General features: G+C 34.8%; 1 protein-coding gene across 3 annotated transcripts in view; it reads left to right on the top strand.

Annotated features, from left to right (window-relative positions):
- The window catches only part of CSMD3 (CUB and Sushi multiple domains 3), a 1,081,491-nt gene that overhangs the window by 438,344 nt on the left and 630,740 nt on the right, over positions 1 to 12,407 (top strand). For all 3 annotated transcript variants that reach the window (XM_033843074.1, XM_019931944.2, XM_019931943.2), the window contains one exon: positions 10,834 to 10,958. In XM_033843074.1, coding sequence (XP_033698965.1) covers positions 10,834 to 10,958 — 125 coding nt within the window. The remainder of the gene's footprint in view (positions 1 to 10,833; positions 10,959 to 12,407) is intronic.

Raw genomic sequence — 12,407 nt, 5'->3', positions numbered from 1 at the left:
GCCCAGATTGATTCACTGGTGAATTTTAACAAACATTTAAAGAATAAATGATACCAATTCTCTACAATCTCTTCCAGAAAAATAGAGGGAGTACTTTCAAACTCATTTTACGAGTGCTCACTACCCTAATACAAAAATCAAAGACATTGCTGCAAAGGAAAATTTCAAATCAATATGTCCAATGAACATAGATGCAAAATTTTTCAACAAAATATTAGCAGATTAAGTTTGACAGTGTATTAAAAGAAGTATACAGCATGACTAAATGGGTTTTATTCCAGGTATAGAGGGCTGGCTTGACATTCAGAACTCAAGTCATCTCATAAGTGGGCTAAAAAAGAACATATCACTATTGCAATAGAATGAAGAAAAAAAACCAAAAAACATTTGACAAAATCCAACCCTCTCAGAAAATTACAAAGAAAAGAGAACTTTATCAATTTGTTAAAGAACATCTGCTACTACAAATATGGAGCTAACATGATAATACTTAGTGGTGAGAAACTTTTTCCCAAGATCAGAAACAAAACAAGAATTTCCCCTCTCACCACTCTTTTTCAACATCATACTGAAAGTCTTAGCTAATACACTAAGACATGAAAAGGAAATAAAAGGTTTATAAATTTGGAAGGAAGAAATGAAACAGACTTTTTTTCTTGCAGATTGTATGATTGTCTATGTAAAAAGTTCCAAAGAATCAACAAAGAAACTTGTGGAACTAGTAAGTGATAATAGCAAGGTTTTACGATACATATACAAAAGTTAATTGTTTTTTGTATACCAGCAATGAACAAGTGGAATTTGTAATTAAAAGCACAGTATCATTTACATTAGCACCAAAAAATAAAAAAGAAAGACTTAGGTTTAAATATAACAAAATATTTATAAGATCTATATGAGGAAAATGACAAAATTCTGATTAAAGAAATCAAAGATCTAAATCAATGGAGAAATATTCCAGGTTCATGGATGGGAAGAATTAATATTAGTAAGATGTCAAATCTTTCCAACTTGAGCTATAACTTCAGTGTTATCTCAGTAAAAATCCAAGAAAGTTATTTTGTGTCCATCAACAAAATAATTCTAATATTTATGTAGAAAGGCAAAGACCCAGAATAGCCTACATGATATTGAAGAACAAACAAGGGGCTAACTCTTCCTCAGGAAGAGGGTGAGGGATGAGTAGGTAAACTTATTTGAGGCAGTGAAACTATTCTGTATGATACTGTACAGGTGAATACATGACATTATGCATTTGTCAAAACCTATAGAATACAAAGAGTGAACCCTAGTATAAATGTGGACTTAATTAATTAAGTGTATCAATATTGATTTGGTTCATCAACTGTAACAAATGTACCCCACTAATGCAAGATGGTAATAATAGAAGAAACTGTGTTTGTGTGTGCATGTCTGTGTTGAGGGGGGAAGAAGGGTGCATATAGGAACCTTCTGTACTTTCTGTGCATTTTTTCTATAAATGTGAAATTGTTCTGAAATATAAAGTATTAAAAATGAAACAAAAACATACAAGCAATTTTATATTTTGAACTGAGTGATATATATATATCTGTATGCATGCACACATACATGTGTGTGTTTTTTTTGACTATAATATCATATTAAAATACTTCTCTAGAATATTGGTATAATAAACTCAAACGTTTCATTTTCCTGGCATGGCAGTAATTTCTGAGAAGGAGAACTTTAGAGAGAATGAAAAGAGATATTTCAATTGAGACGTGTTTTTTGACAGATAAGAACAGCTCCCCCATCTCAGTGTCCATGGCCACAATTGTAGTTAACCTTTTTTAAACATTTTTAGGTAATTGCAATGTCAGCTTTACTAGCTGCAGATTCTTCCTCTTTTCATCCATGTACAAGTTATTATCACATTAGTCTTCCAAAAATATCTGCAACAATGTGTTTTTTCAACTCAAACACCAGCAGAGCTTTCCTATGGACTACTTATTCACAAACTACTCATTTTTGGCATTTAAAACATCTCAAAATATATCCAATGTTGCCACATTTGTCTGCCAACCATATTTTTATGGTGACAAATTACCCTCACATAGTTTGCCTCAAATATGTCTGATTTTCCCTGACTTCTCCGCTCGGTTTTGTTGTTTCTTCCTCCTGGAATATTCTATCCCAGCATTCTTGCCTGTGTCATCTTACGCATTCTTCAAGGACTCACTTAAAATCCTCCTTCCTAAAGCTTTACTTATTTCCACAATCTGTTACAATCTGGTTAACTCCTCCAGCATTGTGTGTATCTTCATTACAGTACTTAAAATATTTTTTTTTCCTTGTCTTGTAGAAACTTTTCTAAGTGTAAAATCCTTGGAATCAGAAATAAGATTATTCATATATCTGCATGCCTGATGAAGAGAGTTCAATAACTGTAGTGAACTGAACGGCTTAAAACAGCAGCTTCAGAAATTTTCCATTAATTTCTCTGATCATATGACCTTATAGCAGGACTTCAAACTCATCATAAAACTAAATGATTTATAGGCAGCAGTTGCTAAAACAAACACTCTTGTATGCACAAAATAAATATTTTTTAATCACTGAGGAAATATATAAGAAAATCCTTGGGAAAGTATGGCATCTTATAGACTTGTATTTTACTTACCATTTTATGCTTTAATCTCCAAGGTGAGAGTCCCAGAATCTGTGTTTTGAAATTTTAAAAACTTTCTTTCTAATTTGAAATTCCTATGGAGCATAACAGACTTTTAAAGGGAGAAATGCTGCCAAAGAGATATTGAAGCTGCCAGCAGTTTCTATGCTGAAAAATAAATTAAAAATTTAAACGTCTTTTAAAATTATAACTAAATGTCTGGGAAAGCTCAGCCTCCAAGATTCTTAAGTTTCACAGACTTTACTTCTGGAGGAAAGGCCTTGTCTGATACTTTTCCTTTCAAGAGATGTCACCCATTAGGGGCATGAATTTGTCTTCTTGAGAGCAAAGAATAATGTTGGATCCAAAATTTGGGTTTTCATTTGGATTATTAAAACACTGGTATATCTTGGGATTGAAACAGCAGGGAATATGCTTCTCATCTGGTAATATTAAAACATGACTATAATGAGGAAAGTCTGACTATCATGATGTAAATCTATCACACTTTTAAATGTGGACCCATCTTCACCCGTTCTCCTAGCATAAGATTTGTAAATATGGTAGTATGCTTATTTATATATCTAACTTTGATAATTGCAAAGACATCATTAATAGAAACTTCAAAGGTGTTCTATCTCTTCCCACAAAATATCTTCTGAAGAATAGCCTACACATGTGGCACTTCCTTCCTCACCACACAGCTAATAATTTCCTAATATTTTGTAATCTGACTTTTTGCATCATCTCTTAAATTACTAATGACTTTTCTATCCCTAAATTAAGTTAATTTTCTCACTGCTCATTTCCCTTGATCCTTCTGTCACCATTGTAATCTCTTTTGGGGGTCTTTAAATGACCAAAAAATATCTTGGTTTCCGTGAGTTTACTCTCTGACCACCCATTTTTCACTCTTGAGGAATTCACTTTCTCCTCCCATTCCCTGAAAAATAAACATTCCTCAGTGTTCCATCTTCAAAACTCCCCTCTTCTACTGTATATTCAGCTTTAAGAATAGCATTACATGGACTTCCCTAGTGGCGCAGTGGTTGAGAGTCCGCCTGCCGATGCAGGGGACACGGGTTCGTGCCCCGGTCTGGGAAGATCCCATATGCCGTGGAGCCTGCGCGTGAGGCCACAACAGTGAAAGGCCCGCGTACCGCAAAAAAAAAAAAAAAAAAAAAAAAAAAAGAATAGCATTACTTCTGAAGGATTCAGTAATCATGACTTTCCATGTTTCTCTCAGGTCTTCATTATTTTCATTCTTCTGAGATATAGATATTTATTATGTTAACTTAAAACAATTGAACTGGTCTTTTCTGCACAACACATATACATCATTACGAGTGAGAGAGCATGGAATTTGGAATCAGTTGGACTTAATTTTAGATGCCGCCACTCTTTTATTAGACTTAGAGAAGCTTTTTATTCTCCCCAAAGTTCTGTTTCTTTTTCAATAAAAATGGAAAGAGTAATACCAAATTGTACTGTTTTAGTGAAGGACTAGATTATCTAACAGTCATAAAATTGCATAGTGAAGTACCCAGGATAAAGTAAAGCTTTTTCTTTCTTTTTTTTATTTTCTTATGATTTCCCCAGTGAATTCAGATTTTAAAATCTTCACTCTTTCTCCAAATCCTGCTTCTTCAATCTTGTTAATTATTTTCAATTCATATTGCCTCCATCCTACTTTATACACTTAAAACTTCTCACCACTGCAATTGTAATGGTCTCTTATTCTACTGCAAGATGTATTACACTTGGCTTTCAGATAAAGGTTATTATTATATAGCTACTGAGACATTACCCCTGGATCATAAACTTGTATCTCCCATGGCTCATTGAATTAAGAAATTATATCAGTTATCACACACATACATATAGTATACATTAACTTAAAAGAACTTTCATGTCATTATTTTGTTACTAATTAAAACATTGTATGTGTCAATATCACTATTTTGCTAATAAGTAAACCTGTATGCCAGGTGTTTGCACACTTAGCAGTAATAAAAGCATGCCTTGAACATAGAGCTTATGGCTTGCAATTTGGTGCTCTTCCCCCCTCACTTATACATTTGCATTCTAGCATTTAAATTTCTCCTTAATACAGGCCAAACCTAACTTTCTGACATTATATTTCTATTTCTACCATATTGTGTTACAGACTGCTAAATGTGCCTCTTCAGAAAATAAATCATTTTAGTTGTGTGATGCATATTTTTAGAAAGAAACATTAAAAAAAAACCACAAACTACTATTTCCTGAAACTAACCATTTGCTTAAGGCAAACTGTTCTTCCAAATGCCTCTACACTTTATCAGCTCAGTAATTTAGCACATGCTTTTCTCTCTTCCTAGAATATGTTTGACTATAAGAATCCTATCCATTCTTCAAATGGACTTTCTTCTTCCTTGGTTTCCCATAACTTGTATCCATGCTCTCTTGGCTCATATGGCTTGAATGATATTCACTGTATGCTTCTCTTACCACAATACTGGAATTTATTCTGTTTTTTGAAGGCAGCTATTGGCTTATTACATTTTTCATCACCAAGTCAAAAAAAGTTTAGATGCTTAAGGAAAGCTTGCTTATTTGAATTCGAGTAAACTTGCACTGCAGCCTTCCTCTGGTGTTACGTTTCAAGACCAGTACAATTAAGACTTATCATTACTATCATTGTCTCTGTGGAAAGTTGTTTCTGGCCTCTTTGACAGAGTTCCATAAAAGACATATTACCTATGTCTGAAAACAAAGAGCAGTGAAAGCATAAATACTCTATTGTTGTGTGGGGTCCAGATTGCACAGGACAATATCATCATATTAAAACTAGCTCTAATTTTAAAAAGTCTATTTTAAGTTGCATAAATATATAGAAGAAATAGTAAGCCTAGATTTTTGAAAGTTATTCCAAGTATGTTTATCTAAGCTGATAGGACATTTAGGAAATATGAGTTGTGAAAATGGTTGACATGGGTAGGCAATCTTAAAAGAAAACACAAATAACAAACCTTAGTCCTTACACTGTACATACTTACTGAGGAGCTTAGCACTTTATCTATACTTTGTCTGCTTTATCCTCATTGTTTCCTCATTACTGGAGGGGAAAATCAAGCTGTTATTCCAATGTTACAGTAAAAATATTAAAAAGAAAAAGTGATACAAGGAATAGTTTGAGGCTACAAATCATTTAAATCATTATAGTATTTCATTGAAATAAAGTTTAAAATATACATATTTAGAAATGTATGAAAACATTCCATTTAGGACATAATTTTTGATGAATAAAATATGGATAAAGAAAGTATTTCTGCTTGTGTAATGTGGGAATACTTTGTGTATACTAATAGTAATTTCAGATCTATAAAAAATGAGATTGTTTCATGTATTTTATTCTATATATTATTAAATGACAATATTTTGAAAAAAGTTATAATAAAAATATATATTTAAGAATCTCTCCTAATTTGCCAGCAATATGGTTGAGTGAAGGATGTGAGATCACCTCTTCTTACAAAAGCAAAATCACAAATAACTGCTGAACAACCATAGACAAAAACAAAAACAAAAAACGCTGGAACCTACCAAAAAAGATACCCTATATCTAAAGAAAAAGAGAAGCCAAAATGAGACAGTAGGAAGGGCACAATTGTAATAAAATCAAATCCCATACCCGCTGGGTGGGAGGCCCACAAACTGGAAAATAATTATACCACAGAAGTTCTCCCACAGGAGTGAAAGTCCTGAGCCCCACGTCAGGCTTCCCAGCCTGGGGGTTTGATAATGGGAGGAGGAGCCCCCAGAGAATTTCTCTTCGAAGGCCAGAAGGGTTTCATTGCAGGAATTTCACAGGATTGGGGGAAATAGAAACTCCACTTTTGGAAGGTGCGCACAAGGTCCTGTGTACACCAGGACCCAGGGAAATAAACAGTGACTTCATAAGAGACTGGGCCAGACTAGTATTGGAGGGTCCCCTGTGGAGTCAGGGGGCAGCTGTGGCTCACTGTGGGGACAAAGACACGGGCAGCAGCAGTTCTGTTGAATAATCATTGGTGTGAGCCCTCCTGGAGGCCACCATTTCCTCCCCAAGAACTAGCCCCACCCAATAGCCTGTAGGCTCCAGTGCTGGGACACCTCAGGCCAAACAACCAACAGGGTGGGAACACAGCGCCACCCATCAGCAGACAGGCTGCTTAAATTCTTCCTGAACAAGGCCCTGCCCACGAGAAGGACAAGACCTAGCTCCACCCACCAGTGGGCAGGAAGCAGACCCTCCCACCAGAAAGCCAACACAAGCCTCTTAGACAGGCTTATTCACCAGAGGGCAGACAGCAGAAAAAAGAATTACAATCCCGCAGCCTGTGAAATGGAAACTGCAATCACAGAAAGTTAGAAAAAATGAGGTGGCAGAGGAATATGTCCCAGATGAAGGAACAAGTTAAAACCCCAGAAGAACAGCTAAGTGAAGTGGAAATAGGTAATCTACTGGAAAAAGAATTTAGAGTAATGATAGTGAAGATCATCCAAGATCTCAGAAAAGAGTGGAGGCACAGATTGAGAAGATGCAAGAAATGTTTAATAAAGACCTAGAAGAACTAAAGAACAAACAAACAGAGATAAACAATATAATAACTGAATTGAAAGATACACTAGAAGGAATCAATAGAGTAACTGAGGCAGAAGAAAGGATAAATGAGCTGGGAGACAGAATGGTGGAAATCAATGCCACAGAAAAGAATAAAGAAAAAATAATCAAAAGAAATGAAGACAGTCTAAGAGACCTCTGGGACAACATTAAATGAACAACATTTGCATTATAGGGGTCCCAGAAGGAAAAGAGAGAAAGGACCTGAGAAAATATTTGAAGAAATAATAGCTGAAAATTTCCTTAACGTGGGAAAGGAAGCAGCCAACCAAGTTCAGGAAGGCCAGAGAATCCCAGGCAGGATAAACCCAAGGAGGAACACACCGAAAAACATAGTCATCAAACTGACAAAAATTAAAGAGAAAGAAAAAATATTAATAAGCAACAAGGGAAAAGCAACAAATGACATACAAGGGAACTCCCATAATGTTGTCAGCTGATTTCTCAGCAGAAACTCTGTAGGCCAAAAGGGAGTGACACAATATATTTAAAGTTATGAAAGGGAAGAACCTACAACCAAGAATACTCTACCCAGCAAGGCTGTAATTCACATTCAACGGAGAAATCAAAAGCTTTACAGATAAGCAAAAACTAAAAGAATTCAGCACAACCAGACCAGCTTTGCAACAAATGCTAAAGGAACTTCTCTAAGTGCAAAAGAAAAGGCCAGTACTAGAAACAAGAAAATTACAAATGGAATAGCTCACTGGTAAAGACAAACGTAAATTAAAGGTAGGAAATCATCTGCACACAAATATATCAAAGCCAGCAATTGGGAGAAGAGGGGAGCACAAATTCAGGATATTGGAAATGCATTTGAAGTTAAAAGGCCAGCATCTTAAAGCACTATTATTTATATACAGACTGCTATATCAAAACCTCAGGGTAACTGCAAACCAAAAATCTACAATAGATACACATACAAGAAAGAAAAGAAAATCCAAACACAACAATAAAGTTAGTCATAAAATCACAAGAGAAGAGAACAAAAGAGGAAGGGAAGAAAAAAGACCTACAAAAACAAATCCAAAACAGTTAAGAAAATGGCAATAGGAATATACATATTGATAATTACTTTAAATGAATTAAATGCTCCAACCAAAAGACATAGACTGGCTGAATGGATACAAAAACAAGACCTGTATATATGCTTTCTACAAGAGACCCACTTCAGATCTAGGGACACATACAGACTGATCATGAGGGGATGGAAAAAGGTATTTCATGCAATGGAAAGAAAGCTGGAGTAGCAATTCTCATATCAGACAAAATAGACTTTAAAATAAAGACTGTTATGAGACAAAGAAGGACACATAATGATCAAGGGATCAATCCAAGAAGAAGATATAATAATTGTAAATATATATGCACCCAACATAGGAGCAACCCAACATATAAGGCAAGTACTAACAGCCATAAAAGGAGAAATTGACAGTAACACAATAATAGTGGGGGACTTTAACAACCCACTTTCATCAATGGACAGGTCATTCAGACAGAAGATCAATAAGGAAATACAGGTCTTAAATGACACATTAGACTAGATGGACTTAATTGATATTTATAGAGCATTCCATCCAAAAGAAGCAGAATACACATTCTTCTCAAGTGCACGTGGAACATTCTCCAGGATTGATCACATGCTGGACCATAAAGTGAGCCTTGGTAAATTTAAGAAAACTGAAATCATATCAAGCATCTTTTCCACCACAATGTTATGAAATTAGAAAGCAACTACAGAAAAAAAAAAAAAAACTGTAAAACATCACAAGCACATGGATGCTAAACGATATGCTACTGAACAACCAATGGAACACTGAAGAAATGAAGAGGAAAGCAAAAAATACCTAAACACAAATGAAAATGAAAGCACAATGATCCAAAGCCTATGGAGTTCTAAGAGGGAAGTTTATAGCAATACAATCTTACCTCAGGAAACAACAAAAATAAACAACCTAACCTCACACTTAAAGCAACTAGAGAAAGAAGAAAAACAAAACCCAAAGTTAGTAGAAGGAAAGAAATCATAAAGATCAAAGCAGAAATAAATGAAATAGAAAGGAAGAAAACAATAGAAAGATTAATGAAACTAAAGGCTGGTTCTTTGAGAATATAAACAAAATTGATAAAGAGCCAGCGTCATCAAGAAAAAAGGGAGGGGGCTCAAATCAATAAGATTAGAAATGAAAAGGAAAGGTTAAAATGATACCACAGAAATACAAAGGATCATAAGAGACTACTACAAGCAACTATATGCCAATAAAATTGACAACCTGGAAGAAATGGACAAATTCTTGAAGAGGTACAATCCCCCAAGACTGAGCAAGGAAGAAATGGAAAGTATGAACAGACTAATCACAAGTACCGAAATTGAAACTGTGATTTAAAAACTCTCAACAAACATAAGTCCAGAACCAGACGGCTTCACAGGCCAATTCTATCAAACATTTAGAGAAGAGTTAACACTTACCCTTCTGAAACTCTTCCAAAAAATTGCAGAAGAAGGAATGCTCCCAAATTGATTCTGAGACCATCATCACCCTGATACCAAAACCAGACAAAGACACCACAAAAAAGAAAATTATAGGCCAGTATCACTGATGAACATATACACAAAAAATAATCAACAAAATATTGGGTTGGCCAAAAAGTTCGTTCAGGTTTTTCCATAAGGGTTACAGAAAAACCTGAATGAACTTTTTGGCCAACCCAATGCTAACAGTCTGAATCCAACCATACGTTAAAAGGATCACATTCCACAATTAAGTGGGATTTATCCCAGGGATGCAAGGAATTTTCAGTATCTGCAAATCAGTGTGATACACCACATCAACAAATTGAAGAATAAAAAACCATATGATCATCTCAATAGATGCAGAAAAAGCTTTTGACAAAATTCAGCACCGATTTATGTTAAAAACTCTTCAGAAAGTGGGCATAGAGGGAATATACCTCAACATAGTAATGGCCGTATATGACAAACCCACAGCCAAATGGTCTCAATGGTGAAAAACTGAAAGCATTTCCTCTAAGATCAGGAATAAGAAATGGTGGGTGAATTTTATCTAAAAAACAATCAGCACAGTTTTGCAGCCCTAACTGTATATGTGTGTCTGTGGATGGACATATACGTGTCCAAGTAAATACACATATAGATACCTGCTAGAGAAGTACTATAATGTGGTATGAACCCAAGCACTGGGATTCAAGTCAGAAAGTCCACTTTTTGCTTCACATTTACCACTTACTTAAGATGGGAAATTTAGTCAATTATTTAACCTTGGCTTCTACAACTAGTAACAAGATAATTAAAGTTGAGAGAGCTTTTTGAAATTCCTACGAATACCTGCATGTTATTGATTTATAGTAGATTCTTGTTTGTCACTTTTTATTATATATTTGTACAAGTCATATTTTCATATTTTGGTTTTTTAAAAGAACAATCTTTTTTGTCACTATGGAACATTTTTGAACTATGGGATATTGCCAGTAGAACCAGAGCCTAACCATTATGTTATATTCTTCTAATACTGTTTTTTAATCCTTTGCTCAATTTTAGCCTTGGATCAACTGTGCAGTTCTCTTGTGATGAAGATTATGTCCTACAGGGTGCTAAGAGCATCACCTGTCAACGGATAGCTGAAGTCTTTGCTGCTTGGAGTGATCACAGGCCTGTATGTAAAGGTAAAGAACAGTCTTTAAAATAAAAATGCTCTCTTAACACATTTTAATAGTTTGAACTTCATTCCACTGAGTATAAATTTCAGTTGAATCTTTGACCTGTAATTCAGGAAACATTTAGCTCATGTATTTAAGAATATTTATTGAAAATCTATAATATGCAAACCACTGTGTCAGATTCTCAAGGAGTTCCCAATCTAATAATCATATAGCAACAAATTGGAATCTTAAAATATGTAATACAAGGCAGTGGTAACTTTGTTGGCCTTTTTTTAAAATCATGAATTACCATGTATAGTCATTGATGTGGATATAAATTTTTTAAACCATAATTGCACCTCCACTTGTATGATTTGCCATTTGAATTGCTTATGTGTCCAATAGTAGTGATGTTGGTGGCAGTGGAGGTAGATAGAGCACTTGTTCTATAATTAGTTAATTTAAACTAAGACAAATCAATGAGTGCTCTGGCTTTTCATATTACCAGTAATTGCAGATAAGATTTACTTCCACCACCTTCCTACAAATTAAATATTTTCATATAAATTAAATGAGGCCTCTTCATTCTAAACTTTATTTAGCTATATTTGAAAATTAACACCTCATTCTGGCTTACTGGCTCTCTTGTTGCTTGTTTGTTGCTGTTGTTGTTGTTATTTTTAGTAATGACATCTCTGCATATTTCAGTGTCTTAGTACTCAAAATTCCATTAACTCTTCATCTCCCTCAGGGAATATTTTCACTGAGTTGCCACACTCTGTATAGTCCTCTCAGGCAGATTCTGGTGAATAGAGAAGGGATAGATTTGAGAGCTCTCATAAAGGGAAAAAGACAAAGTATTTGACAACTAGTTGGATATGGAAGGAGAAAGTGACAAGAAGGAGTCAAAGTTGATATTCAACTCTATATGAGACTAGAAAAACGTTACCCTGTTAATAAGTATAAAAAAACTGAAAATGGAATTGTATAGGAGATTTCATCATAGGCTTAATTTTTTTAGGCACTTACTATGTGTCAGGCACTGTGCTAACTACTACATATACTTTGACTCATTTAAATCCTCAAAACAAACCAATGGAGGCATTATTATCTCCTTTTAGAAATGAGTATTGTAAGACACAGAGAGATCCAGTCACTCACCCAAGCTCAAATGTCTGTAAAATGACAAAGCCCTTAAGAAAGACTATTCATGGTTTGGGGAGAGAAGCAAGATTTCAGAGCATTAAAGAAGGAATAGAAAATAATAAAATGGAAGCAAATAGGTATATTCCACTCACTTGACAATGGCAACCCAGAGTAAGAAGAACAGAGAGCCTAGATTTTTCTCTCAGGTTCAAGTAAAACTTTCATGTCACAGGTAGATGTTTATTCATTACCTTTCTCATTATCAAAGGCTTACAGAAAATGGTACTGATGAACCTAAGTGGCAGGGCAGGAATAAAGATGAGGATG

The sequence above is a fragment of the Tursiops truncatus genome, chromosome 17 (genome assembly GCF_011762595.2).
Source record: "Tursiops truncatus isolate mTurTru1 chromosome 17, mTurTru1.mat.Y, whole genome shotgun sequence".
In the NCBI taxonomy this organism is placed as follows: Eukaryota; Metazoa; Chordata; class Mammalia; order Artiodactyla; family Delphinidae; genus Tursiops; species Tursiops truncatus.
Note: the sequence above shows the minus strand (reverse complement) of the source record. Positions and strands in the feature narration are given on the sequence as shown.